Source organism: Danio rerio, chromosome 6, assembly GCF_052040795.2.
Source record: "Danio rerio strain M-AB ecotype USA chromosome 6, GRCz13ab, whole genome shotgun sequence".
Lineage (NCBI taxonomy): Eukaryota > Metazoa > Chordata > Actinopteri > Cypriniformes > Danionidae > Danio > Danio rerio.
In genome coordinates, this window is record NC_141026.1 from 13,866,138 (window position 1) to 13,876,319 (window position 10,182).

Genomic DNA, 10,182 nt, shown 5'->3' on the forward strand with positions numbered 1-10,182 from the left:
AAATAAAACAAATAAGACTTTTTCCAGAAGAAAAAAACATTATCAGACATACTGTGAAAATTACCATGCTCTGTTCATTTAGGAAATATTTTAAAAAGAAAAAAATTCAAAGGGGGGCTAATAATTCTGACTTCAACTGTATGTAGATATTTGTAATTCCAGTGGGTAAAACAAATAAATGGAAGTGGCCACTTTTGCAATATATCTAAAATATTGTCATATATGTATGTCATATTTGTAATTTGCATTTATTACCATATATACAATTTCTGTGTGGGGATCAATACAAACTATGTTCAAAAACCTTTACTATTAAATGTAGCATTTTCATGTATGAATTTACATATAAACTACTAAACCTGTGTAAAACAAAATCAAACATGTAGGCCTACACTGACTTATAAACAGGAGAGCACTGAATAATCAGTTACTATAAGCTTTTATTTGATAACATTTATTATGTATCAGCTAAAAATATGAACCGTGTTTACATTATTATTACCGTAATGGTTATAAAATGTTAAGTGTTTTTTCCAAGTGATTTAACTCATTTTAAAAGGTACAACTTTCTGTTCTAGCTGTGATACATGTTGACATTAATATAAACGTTAGCAAAAATTAACATTAGCAAAAAAGCGCTAGTTCAGTTGCGTGTGAGTAGAAAACTGCCAAATATTTCTCAAAACAAATGGTGTGTTATTGGGGAATATACATTTATAAACGTAAAACCTGTTTTGACCTCGCGTACAAAAATACGTCACGTGACGCGTGTGGTCTTCCTCACACAACAAAGATGGCGGCGCGCTGTTGGAGCCTGATGAGGTCGACATTGCAAGGTAAATGGTCACTTTTTCAAATAATGCGTATCATAGTTCATAATGTATAGGTAAGAATTAACTGAATTGACATTGTTGATTAAACAAATATGTTTCTAAAACTACTGCTACTAATTTTAATTTTTAGTTTACCGTTACAATTTGCCTTGACAGTTTGCCTCATATAAAACGATATAATGCTAACTAATGAAACACAAGAAACTGTTTAAGCCAAACATTTTAATGATGACTACATGAACATATAGACTCAGTAGGTCTGGTTCAGTCAGATTAATTAAACAGAGTAGCTCCAAGCCTAATTAAAACACACTCGAACAGCTTATCAAAGCCTTCAGACTGACTAGAAACTAGAATATTCTACTTGAATCATCTTTGTATGTGTCCTATTTTAATTTCACTGAGCAAATAAACATTATAATTTTGTTGCCGTGATTTTACCGAAGAAAACCACTAAACTACACAGTAGTTTATGTACTACAAAGTCGTGTCAGGCATATTTAGGACGTATTAAAAGACTTAGATTAAAAATCAAAGTGCAACGCAAAAATATTAATTGTCATGAAACTTTTTCTGTTACTATCTTTTAAAACCACTTTAACCAAATAATAAGCAGGTTTTAAAATATATACATAAAGTAGTATAATACAATTTAGTATAATTTCTTTGTGTTTTAATAACTACTGGTTAGATTAAGTGTTTATTTCTAAAGCATTTCTCTTACACCGAATTAAGAGGTAACGTCATTTTAAGTTATTAAACTATAGAGTAGACATTCGAGCTTAAAGTGCTTTTTATGCATTTAAAACTAGTATCTAATTACCAAATAAGACATCTTTTCTTTAGCCTAAATATGAATTTGAGTATTATTCATGTCTATAACTACAGTACAGATTCTAATAATTATTCTACATCACTGATGATGAACTTGTCTACACACACGATTACCTAACTCTAAATGTCATTACAAACCAAACCAACTAACCTGATCAGATAATTCCTTTTACATACAGCTTTATTTTGGTGCAGTCTTAAAGGAACACTTCATTTGTTTTTTTTTTTTTTTTTTTGTTTTTTTAAATAGGCTGCAAGTCCGCTGGAGTTATACGATTGAGAGTTCCCATGTTCCCAGACATATTGACCAAGAAAATATCAACTTTTAATTTCCCTTTGGTCTTAGTATATGGTGTAACTAAAGGAGCGTCGAGCTTTAAATAAGAAAAATATCAAATGAAATTTGAGCGAGATGCTTATGGTCTAATCCAATTCCAATATTTATGCCAAGCTTAAGACCCGGAGATCGACTGAATGGGAAAAAAAAAGTTAAAACTCTACAGTTGAACTAAAATTTCCCCCCAAAAAGTGGAGTGTTACTCAAACTAAAGGGACTTTATTTGAATCGATGGTTCAATCAGGAACCTTTAACTTCGTATTCCACCAAAAGTGTGATTTTATTTATAGTTGGAAAATATTATTTACAAACACACACAAAGTTATCTGACTTTTGATTGGAAGGTGCTTTTGGGAACCTACCATCTAGGACTGGGTATCATTAAGGTTTTAACAGTATACTACTTTTATCAATACCACTTATCGGTTTGATACTTTAACGATAATCTTATCAGTACTTTTTAAGTTTTTTTTATGAAAAACTAATTTAACAGAATGAACAACATTTTATTTTATTATTGCATTTTTAATGCACAATAAAATGAAACCAACAATTGTAAAACCAATAAAAATGTTCCTGTAAAAGAATCTACAAAGGTTTGAAGAAACAGTTGGAGCATGCAGGTAGGCTGCAAATGACTCGATTTTTAAGCATTCTTCTGAAGAAAAATCAACTTGTTCGTCTTTTCTGTCAAAAGTCGGGTCCTTTCTTGGCTCACTGTGCTCCCTGCAGTTAAAAATACCCTCTTTGAGTTGCATCATGCATTTAAAAAATTAGCTGTGGAGAATGTTTATGTTTTATTCAGCCTGATCTCACGAAAAAACTTAAGTATTTTACGTTTTGTCAGTTTAGTGGCTAATTGGTATGAGTTCAGTCGGATGAAAATGTACGATTTTAAAAAGGAGGTGTGGCACCCAACCCCGCCCCTAAACCCAACCATCATGTAGCTATTAGATCGTACAAATTCATACGAATTAGCCACTAAATCTAAAAGTTACGAATTGCTGTGAGATAGCGTTAGGTTTATCATTAACACATTCACATGAATGAATTAACTGTCTTTGGGTTAAACATAATAAAATTTGGGAACCTCTTGCAATGTAAAAAGTAGTTTTTAAGTCATTTCTTAAGCATCATTTATTATTATTAATCTATTTGTTAATACAGTGATGTGAAGGTATTTTTAATGTTTAAGATTTAATAAGGCTACTGCAGATTAAATACTATTTCCAATGTAACTGCATGTGTGTGTTTCTTTAACCAATAATATTATACAAATTTAGAGAAACCTTATGTGATTGACTGCCATAGTATGAATGCAGATGTAATGTTAGTAGCTAAGCAGTCGAAAACTTTGCAGTTGTCTGTCCACAGTTGATGCACTTTTGAAAGATGCCTTGTCGGATTACAGTTTCTGCTTTTACAAGAAAACATCTTGCGTTTGTTGTAACAGGCCATTTCGGTGTTCAATCAGGAAATACAGCAGTACTATTGACCGTTTGCTTCTCTCCGCCATCGTTGCTTTATAGTGACGCCCTCGCCATTGTGTTGGGTGGAACAAGACAAACATTTTTCACATGAGGTTGCAAACAGTGCAGACGAATATAAAATATTGCAAATTAGAAAAGGTTAAATTATGATACAGTAAGTGATGTTTATTTTACAATAATTCTCTAGTACCGATAGCATAACCGTTAACAATACTTCAGACTTTTATAATTAAAAGGTAATAGTACTGGTAATGATAAAGTACCGAGTTTCAGTACCCATCCCTATATGCCACTATTTCAAACAACACTTATTGGAACCAGGGACAAAGCTGAAGGACAGGTTTATTGGAATTATAATACTGGAAGAGCAATTTTCAGAAAACATGAATGGAATGGGACTCAAAATGGTTTACATTTTGTACTTTTCCAGGCTTGTATCAGCTGTCAAACAGGACGTTGTGGCGAGAATCTCACTTGGAGCAGAGAGTTTGTCTCAGACTGCAGAATGTTTTACACAGCAGAGCTTTACACTGCGGACATCATACTTTACAAACCATCACCAAGACGGAGCCTCCAAGAGTTATGAACACACAGAAATCAGCTGAACCTGAAAATAAAACCAACCAACAAAAGAAAGAAGAGGAAGAGGAGGAGGAGGAAGAAGATAACAGGCCTGAATATATGCCCAAAGGAAAGGCCAAAAATCCCATGATGAAGATTGGATATGCATGGTTAGTATAGCTCATATCTGCCTTCTGCTTCAGACAACAAAAGCAGGGAAACGACAGTGCTGAAAATCTAGAGAAGCAGTCGGATTCAGAGATTAACTTTTCTATCAAGGGTCAGTATTTGCTCCTGTAATTAGATACTATTATTGCTTTACTATAATTAAATCATAATGTGTTATCTATTGTTAAATATTATCATTACCTAAAAAAAACTACATAATTATTAAAATGACAATACTGTAAACTTTATAACAAACATTTTTAAAGAAACTCATTATAGTGTAGGGCTGCATTATTATGATAAAAACATTATTTACTATTCCTGAGGAAATTAATTTTAATTGTTAATGTTTATAATAATGATATATGTAAAATATTTTTATCTTTGAAAGATGTGGCTATTCATTTGTAGGTGTGTGTGTGTGTGTGTGTGTGTGTGTGTGTGTGTGTGTGTGTGTGTGTGTGTGTGTGTGTGTGTGTGTGTGTGTGTTAGGTAATTAGTTCTTTTGGGCATGATGCATCAGGAGCAACACAAGGCCCTGTTACATTGCACATTTGCATATTACATAACTTGGGAGAGGTTATAGGAGGAAAGCATTACAATGTAGTTGCATAACATTGATTAATGTCATTCTGCAGTAGTTTAAAAAAAAATCACATTTAAAAAAAAAAAAAAAGTGTGAAAAATTTGAGTGTAAATCCGTAATAGAAATCAGACCTGTGAAATCTGCATTTTTAGCTAAATGCCTCTGATTGGCTGCTGTAGAAGTTGACAGATTTTCACATCACATTAATCGGGAGTTGTTTCGTGTTTCCCACAAGCCCTTAAAGGACCATGACACCCCCCACTATCGGTTCAGGAATTTTTTCCAAAAATGCGTCATAATGGGCGTGGAGCTCCGCGATCAGAGGCAGGAGTGGGCGTGGCCAGCAGAGCAGGGGAGAAGGAGGGGAACAGACAACAGTTTTCAGTCGGCTTACAAAAAGACACAAACCGTGAGGAGATGCATGATTTTATAGTTGACAAAACATGCAACAAACCCTGTGGATCATGGAAACAAACACATATGACCCTTCAAGAATGGCTAAATACTTTGTGCCGTGGGTCTGTGGACGTGATCTTGCCCAGTCATTAACATAGGGTCTCACAGCTTGGCACTGGCAGGTCTGACTGTCTTGCCTTCGGAAAGCACGCACAGTCATGAATAATTAAGAAGCCGGCTCTTCTCATAGGATAAGAAAACTCGGCTATGAAAAATAATGAGAAACCATCGCGTCATCTTTGCACTTGCAGTTTTGTGCTATGTCACCAATTTTGATCCCGCCCCAAAAATAATTTCAAACCCGGAAGCTGAAATTAGCTGACAAAAGCTGAAAATTATCCAGTTTTTCCCCACAATTAAAGCTGACAGGTGCTAACACTGTCTAAACTGATGCTCAACACACAAATCTGTTAAAATCTCAAAACAAGTACTCGAGGGTTAAGTGAACCTTTAAAGGGATAGTTCACCCAAAATTTTCAATTCGGCCATAATTTAGGCCCTGATCACACTAAACAATTATTTTTGCAGTAAGGCACATTTTTAAAATGGTTTTCTATTGGCAGTGAGTGTTGCGCATGCTAATTAAGCACCCCCACACCACGTATGCTAACTGCCTGCTGCACCTCATGTTTTTTGATGGAGCACTCTGTGCCAAGTCAACTCAAAGCACCCAAGGTCATGTGCACCAACACCAAGACTGTTGACACAGTGGTTACCTAGCAACATAAAAAAAATTGCAGCGCACTGCTCTTTACTATTGACCACAAGAGAAGATATTTTGAAAAATGTTCAAAACCTGTAAAGGGAGTCATGGTGGCCCAGTGGTTAGCACTGTCACTTTACAGCAAGAATTTCGCTGGTTCAAGCGCAAGCTGACATTTCTGTGTGGAGTTTGTATGTTCTCCCCGTGTTGGCATGGGTTTGCTGTAGAGTGCTCCCGTTTCCCCCACAGTTCAAAGACATGTAGTACATGTGAATTGAATAAACTAAATTGGCCGTTGTGCATGTGTGTGGATAAATGTTTACAAGTACTGGGTTGCAGCTGGAAAGGCATCCAGTGCGTAACACATATGCTGGATAAGTTGGCGGTTCACTTCGCTGTGGCGACCCCAGATGAATAAAGGGACTAAGCCGAAGGAAAATGAATGAATGAATGGAAACCTGTTACAGCTGACTTTAAAAGTGTTTGTTTTTCCTACTATGGATCTTACCAGTTTCCAACATTCCTCAAAATATCTTCTTTTGTGTTTAACAGTACAAAAATCTCAAACTGGTTTGGAACAATAATTTTTGGATGAACTACCCCTTTAATTTCGGCCACTAGGCGTAGTTCTCCCTAGTCAATGTTTACCTACCCTTAAGTTGTTTCAATTAATGCTGAACACAAGTTACATTGAATATTTCAACCAAAGTTTAGTGTTCCCATTGACTTCCACAGTAGCATAAATATAAAAACACTCAAAGTCAGTGAAGAACAAACTGGTTCCCTATGTTCTTCAAAATATGTGGATTCAGTAGATGGTGAACTATTCCTCTAACGGGCACAGAAGCATACATGGTCACTTCATTAACATTGATTATAATAGTTTATTTATATTTTAAGTCACAGAAGTCTTGTAATAACCCCCAGTAAAGCTCCAGGGTTTGACCAAATGAGTACCCTATAAAGGGATGATATCTGACTTTGGTAGTAACTGACTGGTGTTTTTCTCCTAGGATGATTGGCCTGCCTTCTGGGATCATTGGCTTTATTCTGGCAAAGAGACAAGTGGACAAGAACCGACTGAAACAGCTGAAAATCCGACAGAGGATGAAGAGAGCCAACGAGGGAGATTATGAAACAAACCGATATAAAGCAGCCACCGGGATGGAGTAAAGCTTGATTTCTGTAAAAGACAAATGGCTTCATTGGGCACTTATGATTGGGTTGCCATGGAAACCGTGAACTGCGTATATAAGTACATTCTAGAAAGCAGGCATTTATTACGGCGGGCCTGTTGATCTAATGATTGTGGAGCTGAAGACTTTGGTTTTGGGGTTTGCGACAAATAAATGAAGCGTAAATGAAGTACTAAATTGAATTAAGGATTTCAGTGTTGCCTGTTAGACATTGTGTACACATTTTGAAGCAACTGCAAGGGGGAAAATACAGAAAAACTGAATTAAAAATCTATTAAATAACCGAAAAATACTCAAGTGTTCCTTTTATTGACCATCTTAAAATAATGACAGCATATCAAACTGGAGCATGAGAACATTGTGAGCTTTTCGATGTAGTTTTTACAACATGATAGTGTATCTTTGGAGCTAAACGAAAGTAGAAAGGCACTGCTGTACATCACATAACCTGTGAATGAAGTATAAAATTCTTCAACTAAAAACTTTTCTTAAATCTAAAGCGAAAATATATATAAAACAGACTTTATATTGTGTATAAAGATGTCTGGAATTTGAATCTCGTAAAATAAAATACAATGCGACTATATATACACAGCAGAAAAGCTAAACCCTTGACCACACACACACACATAAACATGTAATATCAACAGTAAATACAGCACATCCAAGTCTATACAGTAGAAATCGTAATGATGCAGTTTTCTTCCACTGCCTGTTTCCACAACAGAATAAAAAAGGTGATTTTAATTTTTTATGACGCAAAATAAAAAATTTATTTAAAAAAAGTGTTTTTTTTTCTCACAATTTTGAATTATTAAATCAGATTTCCCAGGTTTTCTCCCAAACTCCTTTTACTCAGGATTTTGAGCTATAAACACGCAATTTAGAGCGAGTACATTTCCAAGACATACACTCGTAATTCTAAAAGAAATGTCCAAACTGTGAGATCCAAGTCAGAATTGGCACAATAACCTTTTTTTATTCCATGGTAACAGGCTTCCACACAATAGAAACTATGATTAATACAACATAAGGCTTAAAACAGTGTTTCCCAAGTGTGTTCCTGCAGGCACACCAACAGTACACATTTTGGATGTCTCCATTATCTGGTCTCATGATAGGTTTATCTCCAATAAGCCTATTCAGGTTTTGGAGTCTCTTCTAATGTTCTCTCGAGTTCAGATGTGTTTGATTAGGAAGAGGTTGAAAATGTGTACTGTTGGTGTGCCTTTAGGAACAGTGTTGGGAAACACTGGCTTCACCAATGGTACATATTTAATGTCTCCCTTATCTGTTACATTAACTTTAGGTTTTGGAGTCTCTTCTGATGAGGTTATTCAGGTGTGTTTGATTAGGAAGAGGTTGAAAATGTGCACTGCTGCTGTATCTTTAAGAACATGGTTGGGAAACACCAGCTTCACCAACAGTACATATTTGGATGTCTCCCTTATCTGACCTTTACATTTCAGGTTTTGATTTCTCTTCTTATAAGGTGATTCATGCGTGTTTGATTAGGAAGATGTTGAAAATGTTTACTGATGGTGTGCCTTTAGGAACAGGGATGGGAAACACCGGCTTCACTAACAGTACATATTATGATGTCTCCCTTATCTGACCCATTCATTTGAGGTTTTAGAGTCTCTTCTAATGTTATGATGAGGTGATTCAGGTGTGTTTGATTCACAAGAGGTTAAAAATGTGTACTGTTGGTGTGCCTTCAGGAACAGCATTGGGAAAAACAAGCTTCCCCAACAGTACATATTTTGGATGTCTCCCTTACGTGACCCATTCATTTCAGGTTTTAGAGTCTCTTCTGATGAAATGATTCAGGTGTGTTCAATTAGGAAGAGGTTGAAAATGTGTACTGTTGGTGTGCCTTCAGGAACAGTGTTGGGAAACACTGGCTTCACCAACAGTACATATTATGATGCCTCCCTTATCTCACCCATTCATTTGAGGTTTTAGAGTCTCTTCTAATGTTATAATGAGTTCAAGTGTGTTTGATTAGGAAGATGTTGAAAATGTGTACTGTTGGTGTGCCTTTAGGAACAGGGTTGGGAAACACTGGCTTCATCAACAGTACATATTTGGATGTCTCCCTTATCTGACCCATTCATTTCAGGTTTTGGAGTCTCTTCTGATGAAATGATTCAGGTGTGTTCGATTAGGAAGAGGTTGAAAATGTGAACTCATCATAACATTAGAAGAGACTCTAAAACCTCAAATAAATGGGTCAGATAAGGGAGACATCATAATATGTACTGTTGGTGAAGCCAGTGTTTCCCAAAACTGTTCCTGAAGGCACACCAACAGTACATATTATGATGTCTCCCTTATCTGACCTATTCATTTGAGGTTTTAGAGTCTCTTCTAATGTTATGATGAGTTCAAGTGTGTGTGATTAGGAAGAGGTTGAAAATGTGTACTGTTGGTGTGCCTTTAGGAACAGGGTTGGGAAACACTGGCCTTATCAACAGTACATATTATGATGTCTCCCTTATCTGACCTATTCATTTGAGGTTTTAGAGTCTCTTCTAATGTTATAATGAGTTCAGGTTTGTTTGATTAGAAAGAGGTTGAAAATGTGTACTGTTGGTGTGCCTTTAGGAACAGGGTTGGGAAAGACTGGCTTCATCAACAGTACATATTTTGGATGTCTCCCTTATCTGACCCATTGACTTCAGGTTTTGGAGTCTCTTCTGATGTAATGATAAGGTGATACTGGTCTATTTGATTAGGAAGTGGTTAAAAATGTGTACTGTTGGTGTGCCTTTAGGAACAGTGTTGGGAAACACTGGCTTCACCAACAGTACATATTATGTCTCCCTTATCCGACCCATTCATTTGAGGTTTTAGAGTCTCTTCTAATGTTATGATGAGTTTAAGTGTGTGTGATTAGGAAGAGGTTGAAAATGTGTACTGTTGGTGTGCCTTTAGGAATAAGGTTGGGAAACACTGGCTTCATCAACAGTACATAATTTGGATGTCTCCCTTATCTGACCCATTGACTTCAGGTTT

The 10,182-nt window shown here is 35.8% G+C and overlaps 2 protein-coding genes across 3 annotated transcripts in view; both read left to right on the forward strand.

Moving 5' to 3' along the window:
* stk24b (serine/threonine kinase 24b (STE20 homolog, yeast)) overlaps positions 1 to 10,182 on the forward strand; it is an 835,587-nt gene that overhangs the window by 491,334 nt on the left and 334,071 nt on the right. The gene's annotated exons all lie outside the window — the stretch shown is intronic.
* On the forward strand, positions 773 to 7,454 carry si:ch73-71c20.5. 2 transcript variants are annotated; one of them, NR_137168.1, is given in 4 exon segments: positions 773 to 836; positions 1,918 to 2,156; positions 3,925 to 4,335; positions 6,982 to 7,454. NR_137168.1 is itself a non-coding variant. In NM_001326565.1 (3 exon segments), coding segments are annotated over 3 exon segments (504 nt in total). In that variant the 5' UTR covers positions 773 to 793; the 3' UTR covers positions 7,142 to 7,454.